The following is a 21,828-nucleotide window of genomic DNA, read 5'->3' on the forward strand; positions in this document are numbered from 1 at the left end:
GCACGGGGTCTCTTGTGACCGCTCATTTGATCACTGGATGTAGCATAGAAATAAATGCATGGGGTGAGGGGATGAAACGTGGCGAAAATGAAGTTGAGAGCGAGAATCGAAGTGATGATTTTTCTACGACAATTACAATTATTTTATAGAATTTGAATAGAAAGAAAGCTAGCCAGTGGTGCTGCTGGATTTAGTTCTGTATCACGATTATCACGATTATCACGTAATAGCACAGCCAATGACCGAGATAGCAAGTTTCGTTTCATCGTGTATACTAAAAGATTTCAGAACAAGAGTTTAAAAAGACCACTTCCTCCGTCAATGTAGACATCAAGATGACAAATTCCCACGCCAGATGATCCGCAAAAACAACCAACTGCCGAACAATGCTTTCACATGTTTCATCCAAAGCAAGGCAACAACCAACGGGGAGCAAAAAGCTGAAACCAACAACCAAGAAGTACACCAAATTCCCCCCACCCATCAACAAATAACCCTTCTTAAAAAAAATCACAAACTATCGCGATTCCGCCGGCGCAGTAGCTGCTGCTGGTACTGCCACTGCCGGTGATCTTCCTCCTCGTCGGCTTGTACTTCGGCGGCTCTGGCCTGCGCCTGCGCCTCGGAGCGTCGTAGTGAGCGGCTGGCGGTGGTTCTGCGCTTGTGCTCCTCCTCGAGCGCCTCCCTGTGCGCCTCGACGCGGGCGCGGATCTCTTCCGTGATGGCGCGCTTGATCCTTGTCGGCACGACGCCCTCCACGTCCACCTCTCCTTCCTCATCCGCCTCCCATCGCCTCTCCGGCGTTTGGTAGACAAAGTCGGAGCCACCCCAGGCCTCGCTTGGGCGTCGCGGTAGCGGCACGCCCAACAGCGCCACGATCTGCAGGCGAAGCCAGGCGCACTCGGCCGCCTTGGCGTTGAGCTGGAGGCGGGTGTTGTCGAGGCACTCGAGGCGCAGCAGGCGCGACTTCTTGGCTGCGAGGTTGTTGCGCTCCTGGTCGGCCTTGCGCTGAGCGGCGGCGAGCCGCGCGACCTCGTGGGTGATGGCATCGCGCTGCGCCTGGTTCATGCCCGGCTGCACGCGCGGCAGCGGCGACGGTGGTGTCTTCTCTGGGAGCTCCGGCACGCGCGACGGCGGCAGCACCGGCGGGTGCCTCACCTCGTAGTGCAGCTCCTGCGCGAGCAGGCACAGCCGGCGGTCGCGCTCCGCGGGCGACAGGTCCTCCGGAAGCGTGACGCCCGCCTCCTCAAGCGTGTAGCCTCCAATGCGCAGCATACTGAGCGGTAGCGGCGGCGGCGGCATCCCCGCGTGGGCGGATGAGGATGACGACGAAGTCGAGGTGCAAGAGGAATAAAATTCGTTGACGCGCCTGGCCCACTCAGAGGTGGCCTCTGAGGAGGACTTGGACAGCGCGGCGGCAGCCTCCTCAGTCGTGGTCGTCATGGCGGGACGGAGATGCGGCTTGCTTTGGTCAATTGGTTGCTGAGGAATTTCTGGCTGCTGCGGAGGAGATGGTAGAGGAAGTGCGGCCTGAGCTGGTAACGGCAGTGATTGGATGTGAAGCTCGGCGGTGGCGGTGGCGGCGGTGCTGTGAAAGATGACCTGAGGCGACGAGATGTCGGCCGGGGTAGCGGTGGTGGCCGTCTCGTAGTAGCCAGGCGAGCTAAAGCTGGGTGACAGTGAGGTTGAGCTCACCGACACCAACTCTGACGGTGATGGTTGCTGAAGTGTGTGGTAGGTGAGGAACGGATACGGGAATTGCTCCTCCCCTTGTCGGACCTCCGGGGGCAGCGAAGGGATCAGCTCGGAGCCGTCTGGGAGGCAGTCGTCGTACTGTGGGAGCTGATGAAACTGCGACTGGTAGCGTTGTTGGAACTGCAATTCAAGTTGAAGCTGGTCCAGGTGTGAGTCTTGCTGGTGCTGGGACTGGGTCTGCTCCTGCAACGAAAGGCCAATCGAGAAGTCGTCTTCGTCCTTCACCTGCCGTATGGCTTCGAAATAGTCAGCAGTGTGTTCGGAGGCGTCCTCAGCAGTGCGCGGTCTCTTGTTGCTGTTGTGGGAAGTGCAGTATGTGAGCGAGTCGTTGATCTGCACTGGCGTATCGAGAAGGTGACAAGACTTCGTGTTGTGGCTGCCAGAGGAGGCACGGGGTTGGCGCGTCGCCATTCTTATCTGAAGAGGAGGGAGAGCGAAAGAGGAGAAGCGTGTGTCGGGGGCAAAAAAGTAATGAAAAGAAAGGTTAAGGTCAAGATTCCAGCAGAAGGGGTGTAGCAGAGATTCACTAGCAACGAGCGCACAACGTGGTACTGGTCTCTGGGGGTTATCAGTGTGGAAGGGTAGAGCGTGTGTATGTCTCCGTCAGGGAGCCAGAAGCAGCCTCTCTTATTTGTCTGAACGAATGAGGACTGACGCCTTACGTCTTGAGTCAGGCCGTCACGGCGTGGCCGAACGCGGCTTTAGCAGGAGTCTATATATACACACGCCTGGGGGAAGAGGAAGAGAAAGAGGATGAGGAGGAGAGGGAGAAAAAGAGAGAAGGGTCGCGCAATGATGGCACAATGAATCAGTGCAAGGTCTGACCGAAACGTATACAGAATAGTAGGGGCGGAGATGAAGCTGAATAAAATAAATAAATGAATGAATGAATAAATAGAAAGTAACGAAGCAGGCAGAACTGGGCTACGAGGTGGTCTTTCACCGATGGGAAGGGGGAAAAGGCAATATTTGGCCCGATGATGGGGAAACACAAAGCTTTGCCTCTGCTAAAGACCGGTGTGCGTGGGTGGGAGTGGATGTGTGTGTGTGTGTGTGTGTGTGTGTGTGTGTGTGTGTGTACTATAGACGCGGTGTGTGCTGGCTGGCCTAAGGAAAAGGCGTTCGTGATTCATAGTATGGAGAGGAAGAAGAAAGAGGAAGAGGAGGAGGAGGAGGAGGAGGAAGGGGAGAGAGAGGAAGAGCAGGTGGATGAGGAGGAGGTGGGCTGGGGAACGTACGTAGAGGAAGGAGCAAAACATCATCTCTGCCCAATCATCTTCAACGATGAGAGTAACGAGTGTCAATAGTTTGTATCTTGTTATCGTCTACTTGTACGTCTACGTGACGGGGATCTGGTTGGACGTGGGGAGAGCTTGACACATGGGGAGCGATCTCAAGGAGCACATTCCCTAAGAACTACAAGATTCTTCAACGTACACACACCTATACAGCCCTACACAGAGATACCCATACCCATACCCCAGACACACACACAGACACACACACACACACTTGCACAAACGCATCCATCTCCTAATGCTAGCAAGAGTAAGGCTTCCTCCCCACCGCCGTAGGGGGACAAGAGCTCTCCCAAAACGAGCCTCTTAAGCAATGACGTCCATCTTCTGTAACAAACATGCCAGAACACCCACACATAGACCCATCTATACCTTCAACGACAGAAGAGCAAAGCCCCCAAAAGGAAAAAAAAAGGCAAACGGCCCAATGGTTTCAGCTATGCAGTCTCCGTCCGGCCCGGGAAACGGAGCAAAGGGAGGGGGAGAGGAGGGGTGTAAGCCGAGTGACAATGCCCAAACCTTGCAGAAACAGGCCTTCTTTGCCACACATTGTTTCTTCTTCCTCTGCCCACTTCTGGGTCGTGCAAGCGCAGCACGAGACTGACAGCACAACTTTATTCCCTGCCCTGTATTCCCTACCCTCTGCCCCCCCCCCCTGCTCGTCGTCGTCTTCGTCGTCGTCGTCGTCGTCGTCGTCTTCGTCCATCTCCCTCCCACGTACCGGCCAGCCGGATGGAGGGAGGGAGGGGAGGAAAAGGGGAAGCAAGTCAACGGGTCAGCCGGTGTGTTACCTTGAATCCGTCTCTCCGTCTCTCCGTCTGCCCCATCCTCGGGTGCCTAACCATCGTGGTGGACTGGGTGCCATTGCTATACTTGTCGAACACACAGGGTTCGTCATATGGGGTCCCGAATCCCCGGGAACGGGAGCAAGAAGCGGAAGAAAAAGGCATAAATCATCGACAAGGGAAGGGAAAGGGTAAGCGGACGGGACCGGGGGAAGGAAGGGTTCGTTAGTTCGGCTCGTTAAAATCGTGGCACATGCCACCAGATGTCAGGCGTACAACGTTCGGGAGGAAAGGAAAAATGTAGGAGTTGAAATTCGTTGTTGCAAAACGACACAAGCCTCACGGACGCCTGCAGATCTTGTGCTTGGTTCATGCGGCTCGGCGGGAGGAAACGGAGCAGGCGGAAGCAAACAAAGAAAGTGTCAAGCCCGCATGGCATCCGAGATCGCCACGCCAAACACAAACAGTCCTGAAAGAGTTAATATACTTCCCATTGTAGTGTACTATCCAAGAGTTCCTTCCGTTGGGGTTGGGGGCCGATGCTGGTACACATGGCACGGCGTCGTAAATACAAACGCCTCTATCACATACAATGCATATGTACAAATATATTCTTCCCGCCTTCCTGAAACGAGCCAAGAGAACGCAGAAAAATAAAACCCCGCGCGCGGGTGCAAGTGGCGACACAAATATCGCCAAGTCGTCGCCATCTCTGCATTCTCCTCCATTGCTCACAACAACCTAGCCCTTTATTCGAGGTTCGGTAGCCATCTCGTATCGTGCATAGACGCATCAAACGCCTCTAGACCGGATGGTGGATGACCCATAGTTTGCATGCTAGCAGCCGCCGCTGCCGCCGCCGCAGGGCTTGTGTTTGGTGCCAAGGAGCCAGGCTGATGCGGGAACGCAAACTGCATTGCGCCGGGAAGCGGTTGGCCCAGATCCCAACCATTAAAGTTGTGCTGCCACTTGGCGCTGTCGTTTAGGATCCACTGGTTGTTGTCCAGACCAGCACCCTGCCCGGTGAGCACTCCTCCCTCGCTGCCTGCTGGTGCCATGCGCGACCTGGCGAATTCCCGAATCGTGTCCGGGTTCGAATTCAGCCCAGCAGCAGTAGCAGCCGAGCTGACAGGGTACGCGTTTGCCGTAGGAGACGGCGTCGACGACGACGCCATGATGGGTTGGGCCCAACCGTCCATGGTCCCCGGCGGCGCGTAGGCTACGTGATGCTGCGTATTCGCTCCCATGTCTCGTTGGGGCTGCTGCTGGGCTTGTCGTTGAAATTGATGCTGATGCTGATGCTGATGTTGCCGTTGCTGCTGCTGCTGCTGTTGTTGTTGGGGCGTCACGGGCCTGTTCATGTCGAGTCTTGCGTCGATGGAGACCGGAGGTCCCGCAGCCTGCGCAATGGCGGACTGGGCAAACTGCACTTTGCCGGGACTGGGGTGTTGCTTGCTGAAGTGTGATGATTGCATACTATGCGCTTGTACGCCAGCGGCAGCGGCCGCCGCCTCCTCCATATGGGCCTGTGGCGACAATCCCGCGCTCGACTTGGGCGACGGGACTTCCGAGGTGCTGTAGTGGCCGTACAGCTCGTCAGTTCGCTGCAGTATTTGTGCCGCCTCTTCTGGCAGAGCACAATGCCACTTTCTGGCCAGCACACTTAATATGCTGAGCGTGCGCCGCGCACATAGCCAGTCCTCGGAGATCTCCTCCAGGTGCTTGACGCCGTGGGTAAAGTCCCGCTTTGCCGTCTTTTCGGGAAGATTGAGCATATGTATCGTGCAGGCGCTGTGCGTCATGTACACGGCAATATTACACACTTGCCGTAGATTCCAGTTTTTCTTGTAGAGTCGCATCAGCTTGGAAATGGCTCCCGCATTGGATGTGCATATTCTTCTAGGGGATATGTGTGACGGCAAAGGCGAAGAATTAGGCGAGTACTTGAGGAAGGGTCTAAAAAGATGGATGAATTGCAGATGAAAGAACATGCTAGTCTGTCGTTAGTCATGGGGGTTGTACATGGTAGGACGTAGAAAGGAGTTTAGCACGTACTGCATGAGAATTACGTTGGGGAGCTGCCCGTCCCCCGCCTCAAACTCTTTCGGTAGGTTCTTGCGCCACTCTTCGAGCCGTTTATGAAGCTCACTGAGTTTCTTCAATTCGACCGTCTTGCCCGTCGACCGATGAATGTGGTTCGGGTGATAGAAGAATAGTAGAAGGTCGCTACTAATTTCACAGAGGGTGGACAGATGCAGTGCAGCAGCACGTGTCCTTGAGGGTTGCTTCGTCGATTCGTCGAAGCCTTTATCCGTGAGTTGTACCCATGGCGATGCGTCTTCGTCGGGAAAGACGTCAAATTTGGCGACAGTGAAGGTGGACTTGGGCAGTTGCGGCAGACGGCCCAGATAATTTGACCAACACTTGTCAAAGTTGAAGCAGCCCCAGAAAGTGATTCGACGGGCATCGATCTCCTCCTCGGTCATGACCCTCTTGTCGCTGGAACTGATCTCGAGGTTGAGGCCGATGTCCTGAGCCATTCGAAAGCTCATGCCGCTGTAGACCCAGCCTGTGGCTTCACGCGCACAACCCGCCTCCCGTACGGACATTAGGGCCAGTGCTTGCACAGTGACGAGGCGAGGTCGCTCGAACTCATCGCCTTCCATAATGAGGCGCTTGGCCTCGGCGAAAAAATGGTCGCCTTTAGTTCTTGTATCGGAGGGGTCGCTGTAGGCTCCGGCGACGTCGGAAAAGTGGCATCCTAAAGCTAGCATAGCATTGACAAGCAGCGAAGAGCAGTGGGAGGAGCTTTGGCCGACTGCGCCGCGGCCGCGGGAAAAGTCGCGCCAAAACATGTTGCGTGAGAGGGTGGTAAAGTAGGGATAGTGGTAGGTGAAGTACATGTTCAGAAGGTGTGTCACTACGCCGACATCGTCGGTGACCTCGGACCAACTGGTAACGGGGTTCGTGGAAGCGAGGAAAGAGTTTTCTGCATGTGGTTCGGCGTCATGCGCCGAGGACGCGCCGCTGAGGTAGATGAGATGGGATGTCCCGCCGATAAAGCGGATCGTGCCGTTCTCGACGCGCAATTCACCCATTTTACCCGCGAGATCTCGCTCCCCGTCAACTTGCGATGGCCAGTGTTCGTCGTCGCTGTGTTCCGCGCTGGATCCATCCAGGCCTGAACCATCCTTGAGTATTTGTAGTGCCAAGTCATCGAGGCTATCGCAATTGCGTATCCTGCGTACCACGTCGTCGACGTTGTCCTCGGAAGCATTGAGAATGGCCTCGACAAGAATCTTAAGGGTGGCGTCGTCAGCCTTCATGCCGTCCGTCTTTTCACGATAGACGCCCTTGCGGCGGTGATCCGAGTTCGGGTCGTATATGCATTCGGTGCCGTAGACGCTGGCGCAGGCGGCGCAGCTCGGGACGGCGCCGTCGCACTTGGACTTGCGCTTTCTGCAGGCTATGCAAGCGGTGCTGATGCATTTTCGCTTCTGATTGGAGGGGTCGGCTGCGCGGCGGGATTTCTTCTTCTTGAGGGCTGGGCCGGGGTCGGCTGCGGTGGAACTGTCGCGCTGCTGCCCAGCGTATGGTTCTGGGGTCGGCTGCATGGTCGCGGCATGCAAGCGATCGGCGTCGTCGGGATGAGGCAAACGGAGGGTGGCAACGATAAGGGCCGAGTTCTTGGGATGTGGGCGCGGGTGGCGCGGATGGCTCCTGAAAAGAGGTGCGCTGAGCAGGCTGAAGGGTTGAAGATGATGCTTTATTCGGTCTATCGGCGGCCTGGCTCGATGGCAGCAGAGCTGTTCGCAGCGCAGAGGCTTGCTGGCGCGCGCGGCCGGTATTGGTGGTGGTGGTGGTGGTGGTGGTAGACTGGTAGTGGTGATTTGAGCGAACGGCCTAGGCCCACACTGTACTAGGTATGCATGGATGGATGGGGTCGTCAATGTGGGGGAGGACGGTCGAGTCGAGTTCAGATTATTAATAAAAGTAAGGGAAACCTTGTTTGTCGTCGTGAAAAGCGAGACGGGCAGGATTTGTCCCTGGACGGTGCGATGGTGATGCTGACGAGGGAAATGATGCGCCGCTTAGATAAGAGGGAAGTAGTGATTGGCAGTAGTATGAGGGTGGCGTTGGCAAGGCTGCGAAGGAGGAGGAGAGCACAGGACCGTATTCCTGACTCGGTCCTGTTTTTGAGTGGGCAGCAGGGAAGCAAATTCGACTCTGGTGAGGGAGAGGTGTGAGATGGAGAGGAAGAAAATCGAAGAGTAATAATGGAAAAGACGAGTCGAGCAGACGCGGCCCGCGCGGTGTCATGGGGAGGGGCGATCCGGGGCTGCGGTCTGTATGTATGTATGTATGTATGTATGTATGTATGTATGCATGTATGTAGGCTAAGGTTAGTTGTGTCTGCAACTATCTACCTACATGCACACGTTAATAAATATTAACTAGTAGGACGAATGAATGTAACTATGTATGTATCAGCATGCGCCAGCCAAGGCGGCAAGCCAGGCAAGCAGCAAGAGAGAATTGAGCAAGTGGAGCTCCAAAGTGGTATGAGCATCTTCAGCAAGGAAGCTTTGGACCCGGAAGGTAAGGAGGGGTCTATAGGTCTCTGCGAGAGCATTAAAAAAGCCAAGTACTTGGAACAAAACACGCACAGTCTCCCTCGGAGCCATCTTTCCCGTCTCTGCAGGTCTACCTTGCCCCCATAATGTATCCTACATCACCGCTTGAAGTTGTCACTAGTTTGTCCTGAAGATCGTGTCTTCCATGGAATGGACTGCAGTAATAAAGCCGAGTTGCCCCTTTTCTGCCTGCGTTAGTCATTAACAACAACGCTGCTCTGGACAACAGGAGTCGGGGCTAGATATTTGTCAGACTTTTTCTTCCCGGCTCGATCCTTCCTTGACCAGCAGATCCTCAATCATGCTTATTATACGTACGTGATTGGTTTTGCCGACTCGTGTGGAGGGGCAGCATTCTCAAGGCACACGCAATCGCATAAAATTACCATCATCAAAATGCAGTGCTGTATATGTATAGTACAATAACCAATCTAATACAAAGCCGATACCCTCTATCGACCCAGATAGGCGACATGCAACATCGCCTTGCTGCGACTCGCTCCTCCCTCTCTGCGCCACCGGTTACCCACGTTGCAGATACCAGTTGTGAGCCAACTGGTTCGTAATGTAGCTGAAAGGTGTCGGAACCTCGGCCCGTCCCTTTCTCGCTACTGGGTGGCGTAGATAGACGGCTGCGCAGATATCGTGATTAACCTCGAGGTATTTGGGGATAAACGCAAATGCCGCCATAAACGGCCGAGGCGCCCATGGCGTCGCATACGGCTTTGTTTCATCCACAGGGTTCTCCTCGTCGGCCAGCAATAGCGCCTTAAGCTTGCGCATCTCATCGTTGGATAACCGCGCACTGCCAACAATCTCCTTTGCTCGCTCCTTTTGTGTCTCTGACAGACCGTCCAGGGTCTGACGGTATTGCTTCTCCCGATTGTACTCCGGCTCTGCGGCCGTCTCACCGCCTTCCATCAACTCTCCTTGGGCAGCCGTCTTAGTATCCAGCTGAGCCAGAATTTCTTGGTTCTTGATGACAAGTTGAAGCTCTTGCATCAGCTCAGAGACATCCAACTCGCTATCCTGAGGGCGCGATAGGAGTCGCTTCGCATCTGACCGGAGCAGACGCAGGTTCTGTTTTTCAGTCGCTGTGAGGTTCTTCGCTTCTGACGCTAGGACACCCTTGCAGCGTCGCAAAAACACCTTCAATTCGTTTCGTTGCCATTTCTGTTGAGCCTCCGCCGACAGCTCTGGCAACGCAGCTTCGCCTTTGGCAGATTCTCCTTCGGCAGCTTCTCCTTCCTCAGCAGCAGCCTCGGAGACCTCAGCCGTTGCTTGACCCTCATCCTGGCCCTCTGAAGCAGCCGCATGCTTTTCAGCCTGGATCTTGTAATCGCGCTCCGATCTCTGCTTTCTGAATGCGATCTTCTGTTCCAGACCAGGCCAGCTATTCTTATTGGACTTTTGTACTCCCGTGGCGTACATGACCTTTTCGATATCGACTTGAAACATATCGCCGGGGTTCAATTGATACGAAGGATGCAGTAGCTAAAGATATGGTTAGAATGCTTCTCTGGGTGACCTGAGGGCTGACAATTTTTACCTTCTTGCCATTGACCTTGACTGCGCCGTGCAGTACAAACTGGCGTGCTTGTCGCACACTGGTTGCAAACATGGCACGAAAGATGGCCGTGTCCAGTCTTCTCTCGAGAGGGGCAAATGTCATTTGCATGTAAGGGGTCATTTCGTGAACTTGTCTGGAAATGAGATCGTTGGGTTGGGTGATCTTCTCCTGTTTGACAACGGGTACGGGTACCCGCGAGTATTTTTGCGCGTCAACATTCAATGTACTCAAGCCAGAGCCACGACCAGCTGCCTGCTCAGAGCCATCGTGCGCGGCCAAGTATTCGGGAGGCATGTCGACTGCCGACATGAGGCGTGGTGAGAACAGGCGCACCCATTTCTTCTCAGGAATGTGCTCTCCGTGGTACGCGCGGGCTCTCGATTTTGCGGCCCATTTCTGCTGGAAAAACGTAGGCGTGCTCCTGAGCGATGGTTCTCTGGCAGCGTTGCGGTAGATGTTGTACATGTTATACTTGTTCCATGACTGTCGCAGTTTCTATCGGGCGCAATACTATTAGCTCGGTCCGCAGCCAGCGCCACGTCAATTGGGGCGTGCGGCATCACATATGACACCAATTTCTACCAAATCAGTACTCACAGGTTTCGCCAGGCTGAAGAATCTCGCCGGTTTGCGCATTTTGCTCGTGGGTGCGCTACGCGCTGTCTCGCATCGGCTGGATGAAGCTGTGTCGTGTGTTCAGGAGCAGGGCGAGGCCAATTTTTTTTGATGGTAGCCTTCATTCGGCCGTAGTTTTTCCGACCAAGCAGTTTGAACGCTGTTGTAGCTCCGACACCACTATACGACATGGGCAAATAATTCTACCACCAGCAGAGAGTTGAGTGTAGTTTATGTAATCCATTCAATAGAAGTAATTTTTATTGCATTTGTTTTGCTTGTTGAGACACGACTGCGCATGCCTTGGTACCTGCTTGTGAAGCCTACATAGTCCCACTGCCGGAGCTGTACCTGTGAATCTACGCAAAGCAGCCGTGAACGAATTAATGACGGAAATACCTCCATATAAATGCAAATCCAGATAATTCTAGAGAAACAAGTTTAACGCAAGTGGGATGACAGTCTTGACTTCACTTTAAGTGTTTGATTTATGGCTCTGTACCTTTGAAGGAAACGCTCATAGCATCAATACCGGTCCTGTGTCACCGTAATGGAAATAGAAAAGGCAAAAGCCATCACACAGGCATTGAAATATCAACTTGGGTTATTGCCCATCGTTTATTAACGTTGATGTAGAGTGGACGGCGCACGGATACGGACGAACAGTACTTTAGTATCTTCGCCTGAGTCTGATCCTTCTGAACGATAACTAGTGGGGGCAACCACTAAACGCGTTCTCGGCGGCGAGACGCGTCCCACCACCGCGGTCTAAAACCAAACGTTGTAATCTCAGCACACCAGACACACCACATTTTCGCGCTTAGGTTCACCCGGTGACAGAGGCACTTTATTTATCTTCGGACCTGACTAAATGTACTGAATTATGATTTCGACATCTCCTCTGCCTGTACCCCGAAGCATGCCGTTCTCGTTGAAGCGCGACCAGCCTCATGATGCAGAGCTTGAACCCGGGCGCAAGCCGAAACCTCGTGCCCAAGGCCCTTTCGTGCTTGATGATGAGTCCTCAGACGAGGAGACGGGATCGGCATTGGGATCGACTGCAAAGCGACCCATGCTAGAGCAATTCAAGGACACCAATGAACCTCATTTTACCAAGCCGATGGAGCCTACTCCGACAGGGACCCAAGCGACCGAATCTACAGAGACCGAGACGCGAACGAGCGAATCTACTGAGACCGAGACGCAAACAACTGTTACTACAAATCATACGAATACACAATCACAGGCTACCCGTTTGCCCGTTTTCTCAGGGTCTCTTTTTGCCAGTCTGCGGTCTACGAAGTACGACATCAAGACGTGTAATGGCAAATCATATTCGATCAAGCAACGCGACGTCAGTGACGTTGTATCGTACGATCAGATAGTAGCTGCGCGATCAAAGACCAGAGAAGGACGGGCGAAGCGCAGCTATTACGGAATCAACATCCATGAGCTCATAAATAACGCCAAGAATGAGCTTGCGGAGCGGACAACGAAGCCACAGCCAACACCAGGTGTGCCGCGACAATCGATAGAGAAATCCGACGGTGTTCGGTCCGCCAAAAAGAACGTAAAAACGCGCTTGTGGACTGAAAAATACCGTGCAAGAAACTTCATGGATCTGTGCGGAGACGACGGCACCAACCGAACTGTACTCCGTTGGATCAAGCGCTGGGATCCCATTGTCTTCCCAGGATCGGCTAGGTCAAAGTCCACCTTGGTGAAGCGGCCAGGCTCCAAGCTGCAAGCAGAAGAGGAGAAGCCTCACCGAAAGATCCTCCTTCTAACGGGCCCGCCTGGTCTGGGCAAGACCACCCTCGCGCACGTCTGTGCAAGACAAGCCGGGTACGAGGTCCTAGAGATTAACGCGAGTGATGATCGCAGTCGGGACGTTGTCAAAAACCGCATCCGCACAAGTCTGGGCACTGAAAACGTCAAGAATGTGACGAATCGTACAGATAACGAGGGCAACATCAAGGTGGCCAAGCCGGTCTGCGTCGTCGTGGACGAAGTGGATGGCGTCGTGTCGGGCTCTGGGGGTTCTGGCGAGGGTGGCTTTATCAAGGCATTGATTGACCTTGTTCTGATAGACCAAAAGAACAGCGCACCTGGTGCCAGCTCATACGAAAGCTCGCGGAAGAAGAAAAAGGGCGATGACTTTCGTCTGATGCGGCCTCTGGTTCTCATCTGTAATGATGTCTACCACCCGTCCCTTCGGCCACTGCGGCAATCCAATCTTGCGGAAATCATCCACGTTGGACGCCCATCGATTGACGCTGTAGTGCACAGACTCAAGGCGGTGTTTGAGAAGGAAGGCGTTACCTGCGATATGGACGCCTCTAGAAAGCTGTGTGAAGCGGCCTGGGGCATGACCAGTAGCATTGATGCGAAGCGCGGAGCTGAGAGCACTGTTGAAGGTGACTTGCGTGGCGTGATGGTCGTTGGCGAGTGGGTGGCAGCGAGGTTCCGATCCACCCTGTTGGCTGGATCAACCCAGCGCCTCACGAGACAATGGATCGAATCGCACATTCTCAATGACCTCACCAGCGGTGCCGCTGGGGCTCGAGGCATTGGGCGTGGAAACGTCAAGGATATCGTGAGCCGCCTGTTTCAAGAGGGTGGCGGCTTCCCCAAGCCGCCCATGTCCCTCTCGATATCCAAAAACACACAGCATGAACAGCCCAAGATGGAGCTGGGATTCAACGAGCAGATCAAGAAGCACGCCATGGACCGTCTTAGGCAGATGGTTGAGACGAGCGGCGAGATCAGCTACGTCATGACGGAGATTATGTCCGAGTACCCCAGCCGCGAGTACAACGACGATATGTATCTCACCAAACCCAATCAGGCGTACGAGTGGCTATTCTTCCACGACGCCTGCCAGTCGCGGCTCTTTACAAGCCAGGAGTGGGAGCTGGCGCCGTACCTGTCACAGCCAGTCCTCGCGTGCCACCACCTTTTTGCGTCGCCGCGACGCCACCACCACAACGGCAACGCCCGCGGCCGCTGGGGTGAGGAGGATGCCGGTGCTCCGCCGGTGCCGTTCTCGGGTCCGCGTGCCGACTACCAGGCCAACGAGGCCGAGAAGCACAACCGTGCTGCGCTGCAGGCCATGCAGGGGAGGCTGCCGCCGTCGCTGATGCGCTCGTTCCGCAGCCCCGAGGACATGGCCACCGACCTGCTGCCGTACCTGGCGCGCATGGTTGCGCCTGATGTGAAGCCGGTGCTTGTTGGCGGGCGCGACGGCGGCGCCACCGCCAGCGTGCGTCGCGAGGGTGAGCGCCTGATGGTGCGCCGCGCCGCCGAGGTCCTGGCCGAGATTGGCATCGACCTGCTCAAAGGCAAGATTGAAGGTGATTCCCAGTCGAGTCGCGCGCCGCAATGGGTCTACCGTATGGAGCCGTACGTGTTTTCTCGTATATCCTCGCTGGAGGCATAAACGGAATGCTAACTTGATATTTTATAGTGACATTGACGCCCTTGCCAGCTTCGAGACGGGCGTCGCCCTACTCTCCGGGCAGGCGCCTACGCGCTACGCCGTCCGCCAGGTCCTCGATCAGGAGCTCCGGCGTACCCTCGCGCAGCGCGAGAACCGTGCCCGGCAGGCACGGTACCAAGCCGGCGGCGGCGATTCGTCCGTCGCGGCGGCAGCAGCAGCAGAGACGGCTGCGCGCCTGCACCCGCACGACGATAAGGAAAACGAGGGCGGCTACGGCGATAAGCAGCAGGGGGTGGCGGTGAAGAGGGACTTTTTCGGGCGCGTTGTCCAGGTCCTCCCTCTGACGCAGCCCGGCGGCCGTAGCAGCACGGCGCCAGTGAGCGGCAAGAAGCGCAAGGTCTGGGTGACGTACCATGAAGGTCTGAACAACGCGGTGCGAAAGCCCATCTCTCTGGCCGAATTTCTGAAACCGCTGTGACGGGGCTGGGTGTCATGTACATACTGACCGGCTTTATACCGTGTGGTGCTTTGGAATAGACGTTTGGAGTACGTACATTGCTGTATTGTCAACTAGGCATGAATGTGATATAATATAGACATGACATTCTTTTCCAACCCACTCTATTTCGAGACCAAATTCGCATACATATAATGGATATACATCGTTCGTAAAATGAAGCTTGTAGCCGTTTATGCGTTTATCTAACAGAAACCAAGCAATGTAAAACATCGTCATAGAAAATGCACACAGCTCTCTAAACCCCAGCGGCCGTTATATCTTGGACTTTGGTCGCTGCGGGGGCGAGATGAGCGGATCGTAGACGGACCTCGAGAGATTGTCCAGCGGCGTGGCGGTGTGGACCGCGAGGGACCGCGCGTCGACCATGCTGGGATCGAGGTCCGCGACGGACGCGGCGCCGAGCAGGCGCATGTTCATCGCCAGCTCGTCCTTGAGCAGCGCCATGGCGCGCTCCACGCCCTCCTGGCCGTACGCGCCCATGGCGTACAGGAACGGGCGGCCGATGCCGACGCCCGCGGCGCCGAGGCACAGGCACTTGAGGATGTCGCCCGCGCGCCGCACGCCGCCGTCCACGTAGACCTCGAAGCCGCGGTCGAGCAGGCCCTCGCGGCGCAGCGCCGGCATGGTCTCGGCGAGGACCTCGACGCCGGAGGGGGCGAAGTCGAGCTGGCGGCCGCCGTGGTTGGACAGGACGACGCCGGCGACGCCGAGGCGCGCGGCGCGGAGCACGTCCTCGACGCGCTGCACGCCCTTGAGCACGACGGGCATGCGGGTGATGCCCTGCAGCCAGGGGATGTCGGCCCAGCTGAGCGAGGGGTCGATGAAGGAGGAGATGGCGCGCGCGGCGCCCTGGCTCGTGTCCGTCGCGGTGCCCGCCTGCACGTTCGACCCCTGCTCCTCGAACTTGCTGCGCATGTCCTTCTCGCGGCGGCCCAGCAGCGGCGCGTCCACCGTCACGAACAGGCCGCGGCAGCCGCGCGCCTCGGCGTGCTGCACGATCTTCTTGGTGACCGCGCGGTCCTTGTTGACGTAGAGCTGCAGCCACTGCACCTGGTCGCCGCGCCGCGCGTCGACGATCTCGTCAAAGGAGCACGAGGCGAGCGTGGGGATCATCTGGATCACGTCGTGCGTCTTGGAGGCCCGCGTCAGGACGACCTCGCCCTCCGGGTGGCCGAGCTTGCCGAGGGCGGTGGCGGTGACGTAGAAGGGCACGGAGGTCTTGGCGCCGAGCATGGTGGTGGAAAGGTCGACGTGCTCGACGTCGACGAGGACGCGGGGGCGGAACCAGATGCGGTGGAAGGCGCTGTGGTTTTCCCGGAGTGTCTGAGTGAAGAAAGAGAAGGTTAGTATTGTTATTTTGATATGGTATTGTGTTTGTATGTGTTGTGCTTGCGTACAATCTCATCGTCGGCGGCGCTCGAGTAGTACCCCCAGGCTGTCTTCTTCATTACCCGGCGGGCGACGGCCTCAAAGTCGAGCAGGTTGTAGCACTGCGACAGCAGCGGCTTGAGGCTCTCGCGCTCCTTGCGCTCGACCTCCTCGGGGTCATCGGCCTTGTCAGCTGCCTTTTCGACGGTGCTCATGTCGACCGGGCCGAGGTGCTTGGAAGGGTCGAGGTACTTGTCGAGGGTGTCGGGGGGATGGATGGGCTCGAACTCTTCCGTCGCATCTTTGCCCTGCACATGGATAGTCAGCGCGCGTGTCTTTCAGTGGTAGGTTCATTTAGTGTCTGGCACCGTACTGCGTATTTGAGAATGATTTTCGAGCCGCCGGGGTGTTCTGTGCAAAGGCCATGGTTAGATGCTTGTTCCTCGGCATTGGAGGCGGGTGGGTAGGGCGAACCGGGTAGGAAGTCGGTCACGTCGTAGGCTTTGCCCTGTAAGGGTCGGGTTAGATTTGTGCAATTGCATGCGCCCAGAGATAGCAGATGAAGGATTGGGCAGAAATACATGGACAATGACCCAGCACGAGTCGGCGCTGTTGTGCTGCGCGACATCACCACCTTTTAGCGACATGGTGGGAGCTTTGCGTGGCGTCAATGATGTAAGGGCTCTATGTATGGGTATCGGCCAATCTCAATGCAATGCAATGAATGTGGCAGTGGGGAAAACAGGCCTGAGAGGACTCAGAGAGGCTGAAGACCAAGACGAGGCGAAGGAGGAAAACAAGTCGTGGGCTGGATGAAAAGGAAGAAATCGTGGGGGATTCCGGATTCGCAGGCTTGCAAACGGGAAGCAAAAGATGGGGGGGAAGCCGGGGCAGCGGGCTGGTGTGGGGTAGAAGGCAGCAACATTACTACAGACAAGCTAATACAAATTCACTAGCTGGACGACGAGAAGAGGTTATTTTCTCCCATGCATTTTAGTGGCCCCCAATCTGCCGAATACTAATTCTTGGACCAAGGAGGGTGTTTCGGCATGTCTATCACCAACTTATAGTGGCGCCCCCCGCTATCGGACGGATAAAGCGTCCCGCTATTACCGCTCCTGCCCGGCGGCGCCTTGCCAATCATTGGGCTGCTAAATATCAGCTACTGTAGTTAATAAATATCAGCGACTCGACGCTTTCTTCGCCTTCCCCCCTCCCGGCCGGCGCTCATAATCGGCCTCGAGCGAAATCGCGGCATGTACACTGCTGGCACTAATTTGTACATCATGATGTTGTAGGTAAATCATACCCAATACACAGTGGCTAGCAACAAGAACCGGGTTCGCTAGACTTTTATTCCATGCAACTAATCAACCCAATGCACATGACTAGTCTCAAAAAAAAAACACCCATAAAAAGGGCAAACAAAGATATCAACGGAAATGACGTAGAACCAAAAGACTGATCCAACATTTCAGCATACACCCCCCTCAACTAATTTTTAGTCTCCATCATATACCTTACTTCCACGCACTCAGCCCTGCCCACGGATCATGTGCTTGTTGGCCTGCTCGCGCCTGTGAGCTGGGAGGCCGACCACCAGTAGGATCGTAATCCTGGTTTCCGTAATGCACAGTCTGCTGCGGCCCCAGCGGGGGTGGCCCAGGCGGCGGGGGTGGGGGGACGAATCCAGGAGGCACGTAGCCCGTCTGCGCTTGCGGCATGTGCTGCTGCGACTGCGACGAGTATGACCGCTGGTGATAGCTTTGGTACGGTTGCTGTTGCGTGTGTCCAAAGGACGTCTGTGTCGCCGGTGGTGATTGGGGTCCCTGCCGCATGGTGTTCATACTAAACGTCGTCTGGTTCGCCGGGGGTGACGTCGGCCCCGGAGTCATTCCGTACTGGCTCGGGTTGTATGTAGGCTGTGAGAATGTGCTGGCTGGCGGGGCAGGGCTCGAATAGCCGCCATATGTCTGCTGGTGCGCCGGCGGTGAGTTTGGCATACTGTACTGGCCTTGGTAGCTCCCTGATTGCTGGTAACGCGGCGCCTGGCCGGGCTGGAATAGAGCGGCTGGAGTTGGCCGTGACTTTTGCGGCGGTGACTTTGTGCCCTCCATCGACATCCGTTCCATGAGGCCACGGAGACGCTCCTGTTCTAGAGCAGCTTGGTTGCTGCGGTTTGCCGACTTGTCCCTCTCAATTTGGTCCAGAAGCTGAGCACCCTCTGCTCTGCGATTGTTGACAAACGTCTCCACGTTCTTTTCTAAGCTCTGGACTGTGTCCCTCATTTCTCCATACCAGTTCTTGGCACTTTGTAGTCCAGCATACAGGTCCAAAAATTCTTGATACGTTCTCTTGTATCGGTTGATTACAGACGAGCGTTGCCGCTGCACAGTCTCATACTTGCTCTGCTCTGACCGCACCCGCTTGTCTTGCAATAGAATGTTGAATGCCGACGTCAGCTCCTTCATGAGAGACGATTGCTTGTGGTTGGCCTGCAGCAACCTGTTTTGATGAGGTCTGAACTTTTCTAATTCCTGTTGGAAAAGCTGGTTTTCATAATTCGAGATTGACTTCTTGTTGAGAATCAATACTTGAGAGATGTCGTCCTTGTGAGCCTAGTGGAGTTGTTAGTATAAGATGCATCTCCTACATTGATCCTATAGAGTAGCTTACTTTTTCTTTCAAGTCCTTGAGCACTTGGTTCCTCTCTCTCTTGATCAAATTAAGCTTCTTCAGAATGTCTTCGATGATGGCTATTTGATCCATTACGCTGGGTCCACTCTCGCCGAAGTCGGTGTCTAGCAGGTTTGGCTCGATTCCAGCAGGGCTGTTGGCCTGGCTGTTGCGACCTCGTGCCCGCGAGATGGCCTCTTGGAACATTTGATCAACCTGACCGGCATTGACAGCGTCACGCATTTCGTTGAAATCGGCCTCGTTTTGTTGAAGCTTACTAGCCAACTGGCCATCGCTCCGCGAAGCTTCGTCCAACGCCTCACGGTATCCTCGAATGTCGCTTCGCAAAGTTGTTGTGAGGCGAGCGCTAGGTTGTTGAGACCATTCAGCGCTGTACTTGGATCGCATCTTTTCGCAGACACCCTCCTCTCTGTCTAGAGCTGTTGAGCTCTCTTCCAGCTTCTTGACAATGGCCCGTTTCTCGGAGCTCAAAAAGTCAAATATCGAAGTTGGATCGTCGTGCGTGGCAATGTCTTCACACCACTGGCGAAAGTTCTCGTCTGGAGGAATGTCTCGGTCAAAGCCGCCTTTCAGCACTTGCAGGGCACCAGGAAGCCGCAGATAATCCAAGCTGGCCGCCATTTCACCATTGGCAGTGTCAACCTTTTCAGTTTCGGCACGGACAAGCTTTGCCTTTTCCTCATCATACAAACTGGCCGACTCGGTTACAGCCATCGGCACAATCTTGGCAAACAAATCAGGGCCAGTGATGCGCTGGATATCCTGGCCAGCATATAGCTCACTGACAGGAATGGGCTTCGCGGCAGGAAGCTTGGCGATGGCTGGGAGGCTGGCCTCGGCCGGAACAGGTTGGTGATAGATGTAATCATTGTCTTTGAGCGCCTCTTTGTGCTTGTCCTGAATGGATGAGTAATGGCGTTTGCAAAGCTCTTGCAGGTGCGCGCCGCAATCTGCGCTGAGATTGGAACTTGAAGGGACATTGCTAGGGAAATTTCTGGCGAGGCGATCAGCCTCCTTTGCAAGAGCTTCAGCAGCCAGATATCGCGCTACAGCAACTCCGTGTTGGCTAGCCTGCTCGTCCGCCAGGCCCTGGTAGTATTGCGCCATGGATGAGAAGAGACTGGTCTTAATGGTGACCATTGTTAGCCAGACCTTTTCGAAGAGTGCCTTTGTGACATTCTCTTGGACCCCCTCCAGAGCTTGGCTGTACAGGTATGCGGCTTGTGCAGCTAACTTGGCGCGGAGAGCAATCTTGGTGTTGTCCTTGGACTGCTTCTCGATGAAGATCTCTTGCGCTTGAGCGAGCATGACATTAATCAATGCCTTGACCGTTTCCCTGCTCAAGTCGAAGGAAGGGGCATGCAGAAAGTTTTCGTTGATGTAAGTAAACATGCCGGCAGAGGCTTGGAAGGAGTGGTATGCAACCTTGAGGGTCGAGTCGTCGGCGCGGTTCTGGAGGGCAGCGTGAGCGGAAAGAATGGCGGAAATGTTGAAGATGACGGAGGCCTTTTCAAAGGCAAGGGAGTATTGCGTTGTTGGTTTGTGGGTAAATGCATCGAACCTAGTGTTGAGCGGGTCAGCAGGCATACCAACAAGGTGGCAATATCCAGCAGAGTGTGGGAAAGTTACCAGGTGAATGAGATTTTGATGTGGTGTTCGTCAATGGGAAAGCGCAAGTCGAGCAACTCCAGCTGGCCATAGTAGCGGTAGAGCATGTCCCGACCTGAGGTGCTTTCCTTGCCAGCGCCGCGCATGTCTTGGCGCAGACGGTTGAGGGTCTCGCACTCCTCGGCATAACGCTCGGGGTCGTCGCCGTAGGTGTTGCGAATGTAGCTCTTGAGGGGCGTGACCCAGTCAATCTCGTTGGTGGCCTTGACAGGCACGGAGATCATGGGCGACTGTGACATGTTGACGGGCGAGTGCTGCTGGGAGTATGCTTCGGAGAGGATTGTTGAGGAGTCGCTCGCTGGCAGCAGGGGAGATATGACGACTGTCGGGCGATGTGGGAGCGATGGAGACGAAGCCGCCCGGACAGCTGGGGCTTCGTCAGCGAGGTGGCGATCGGGTACAGGCCAGGATGATGTAGATTCTGGGTTCCTGCAGCGTGATGGGAGATAGATAGGGCACAGGAGGTCGCATAGGATGCGGCCTGGTTTCGATGCGGGTGGTGCTGGGTGGTGTGTAGCGGAGGTGGAGGAGCTGCGACCAGCCGGGTGGTTGTAGGCGGTAGGACGGCGAGGAAGCTCTGGCTGGGCGGTTGGAGAGTTGGAGACGACGAAAGCTGGATGATTGTTCAGCTGGTCGAGGACGACGGGATGTCGGCGGCAGCGCGTCGGCAAAAGAAAGGACAGGAAGGACGAGACGAGACAAGGACACGCGCTGTGTCGCACGAGAAAGGCCTTGATTCCCAAGATAAAGGATAAGTGTAGGTAGGTTAGTACTAAGCTCTCAGAAGCGAGCTGCTTGCTGATGAGCGGGCAGGGCAGAAGCGGGGTGGGATGGCAGTTGCTGGGCGCCACGCCGCGAGCCTGGAAAGAATCCCCGCGCTTCCGTCACTGCCATTCAAGGCTGCTGGCTGGCAGGTACCCCTGTATTAATTAGTTAGCGGGTAATGACGCACGCAGCCAGCTCGCATCAGGCGAGCTATGTAAGGTACATACATACATACATAGGTACTGACAACTGATATAGCAAGGGGGGAGGGGGCTCTGACGTTTAAAATTTACGTTCAGAAATTAAGAAAAATGCAAAGTCATTATATTGAAGCCATGAATGAATTTAGAATCACCTCTTTATCATCCACAAGACAATCTCATCGGATATTCATCGTATCGACGCTGGCTTTGGTACCTTGTGCGCACGAATAAACATTGCAGCCGTCCAGCAATTCAGCGCTAGTCGAGGTTCCATGAATGTATGTATTTATGTACCTGTGGCCCACAAAACAAGTTGGTGACGGCTTCTGTGCTTCTCTCTCTGCTTCCCTCTCCTCCATCTTCACAATCATCATCTACATTATCATCACCAGCGCTTACATCACCCCGTGTCTCAGCAACTTGCATCACCAGAATCAATGAAAACTCACCGTCGTCTCCCGAAAACCACGATCAATTTTCTTTTCCCCACCCGTACCCGCCTCACAACTTC

At 55.2% G+C, this 21,828-nt stretch overlaps 6 protein-coding genes across 6 annotated transcripts; 1 reads left to right on the forward strand and 5 right to left on the reverse strand.

The window, feature by feature from the left end:
- Window positions 1-510: 510 nt before the first annotated feature.
- Window positions 511-2,166, reverse strand: ISF_03372 (hypothetical protein; the record flags this gene model as incomplete). Its single annotated transcript, XM_018846978.1, has 1 exon — window positions 511-2,166. One exon carries the CDS (start codon window positions 2,164-2,166, stop codon window positions 511-513), a length of 1,656 nt encoding a protein of 551 aa, XP_018705867.1.
- A 2,421-nt stretch (window positions 2,167-4,587) lies between these two features.
- Window positions 4,588-7,452, reverse strand: ISF_03373 (nitrogen assimilation transcription factor nirA; the record flags this gene model as incomplete). Its single annotated transcript, XM_018846979.1, has 2 exons — window positions 4,588-5,830; window positions 5,894-7,452. 2 exons carry the CDS (start codon window positions 7,450-7,452, stop codon window positions 4,588-4,590), a joined length of 2,802 nt encoding a protein of 933 aa, XP_018705868.1.
- Window positions 7,453-8,994: 1,542 nt separating this feature from the next.
- Window positions 8,995-10,507, reverse strand: ISF_03374 (30S ribosomal subunit S4; the record flags this gene model as incomplete). The annotated part of the gene is made up of 2 exons (XM_018846980.1): window positions 8,995-9,966; window positions 10,022-10,507. The coding sequence occupies 2 exons, from the start codon at window positions 10,505-10,507 to the stop codon at window positions 8,995-8,997; spliced, it is 1,458 nt and encodes a 485-aa protein (XP_018705869.1).
- A 1,765-nt stretch (window positions 10,508-12,272) lies between these two features.
- ISF_03375 (ATPase, AAA-type, core) lies at window positions 12,273-14,574 on the forward strand (the record flags this gene model as incomplete). The annotated part of the gene is made up of 2 exons (XM_018846981.1): window positions 12,273-14,059; window positions 14,124-14,574. The coding sequence occupies 2 exons, from the start codon at window positions 12,273-12,275 to the stop codon at window positions 14,572-14,574; spliced, it is 2,238 nt and encodes a 745-aa protein (XP_018705870.1).
- A 294-nt stretch (window positions 14,575-14,868) lies between these two features.
- Window positions 14,869-16,631, reverse strand: ISF_03376 (Aldolase-type TIM barrel; the record flags this gene model as incomplete). Its single annotated transcript, XM_018846982.1, has 4 exons — window positions 14,869-15,939; window positions 16,014-16,292; window positions 16,358-16,492; window positions 16,566-16,631. 4 exons carry the CDS (start codon window positions 16,629-16,631, stop codon window positions 14,869-14,871), a joined length of 1,551 nt encoding a protein of 516 aa, XP_018705871.1.
- An 873-nt stretch (window positions 16,632-17,504) lies between these two features.
- ISF_03377 (vacuolar protein-sorting protein BRO1) lies at window positions 17,505-21,676 on the reverse strand (the record flags this gene model as incomplete). The annotated part of the gene is made up of 5 exons (XM_018846983.1): window positions 17,505-18,602; window positions 18,661-20,242; window positions 20,311-20,962; window positions 21,302-21,324; window positions 21,612-21,676. 5 exons carry the CDS (start codon window positions 21,674-21,676, stop codon window positions 17,505-17,507), a joined length of 3,420 nt encoding a protein of 1,139 aa, XP_018705872.1.
- Window positions 21,677-21,828: the final 152 nt, after the last annotated feature.

The sequence above is a fragment of the Cordyceps fumosorosea genome (genome assembly GCF_001636725.1).
Source record: "Cordyceps fumosorosea ARSEF 2679 chromosome Unknown scaffold_6, whole genome shotgun sequence".
Lineage (NCBI taxonomy): Eukaryota > Fungi > Ascomycota > Sordariomycetes > Hypocreales > Cordycipitaceae > Cordyceps > Cordyceps fumosorosea.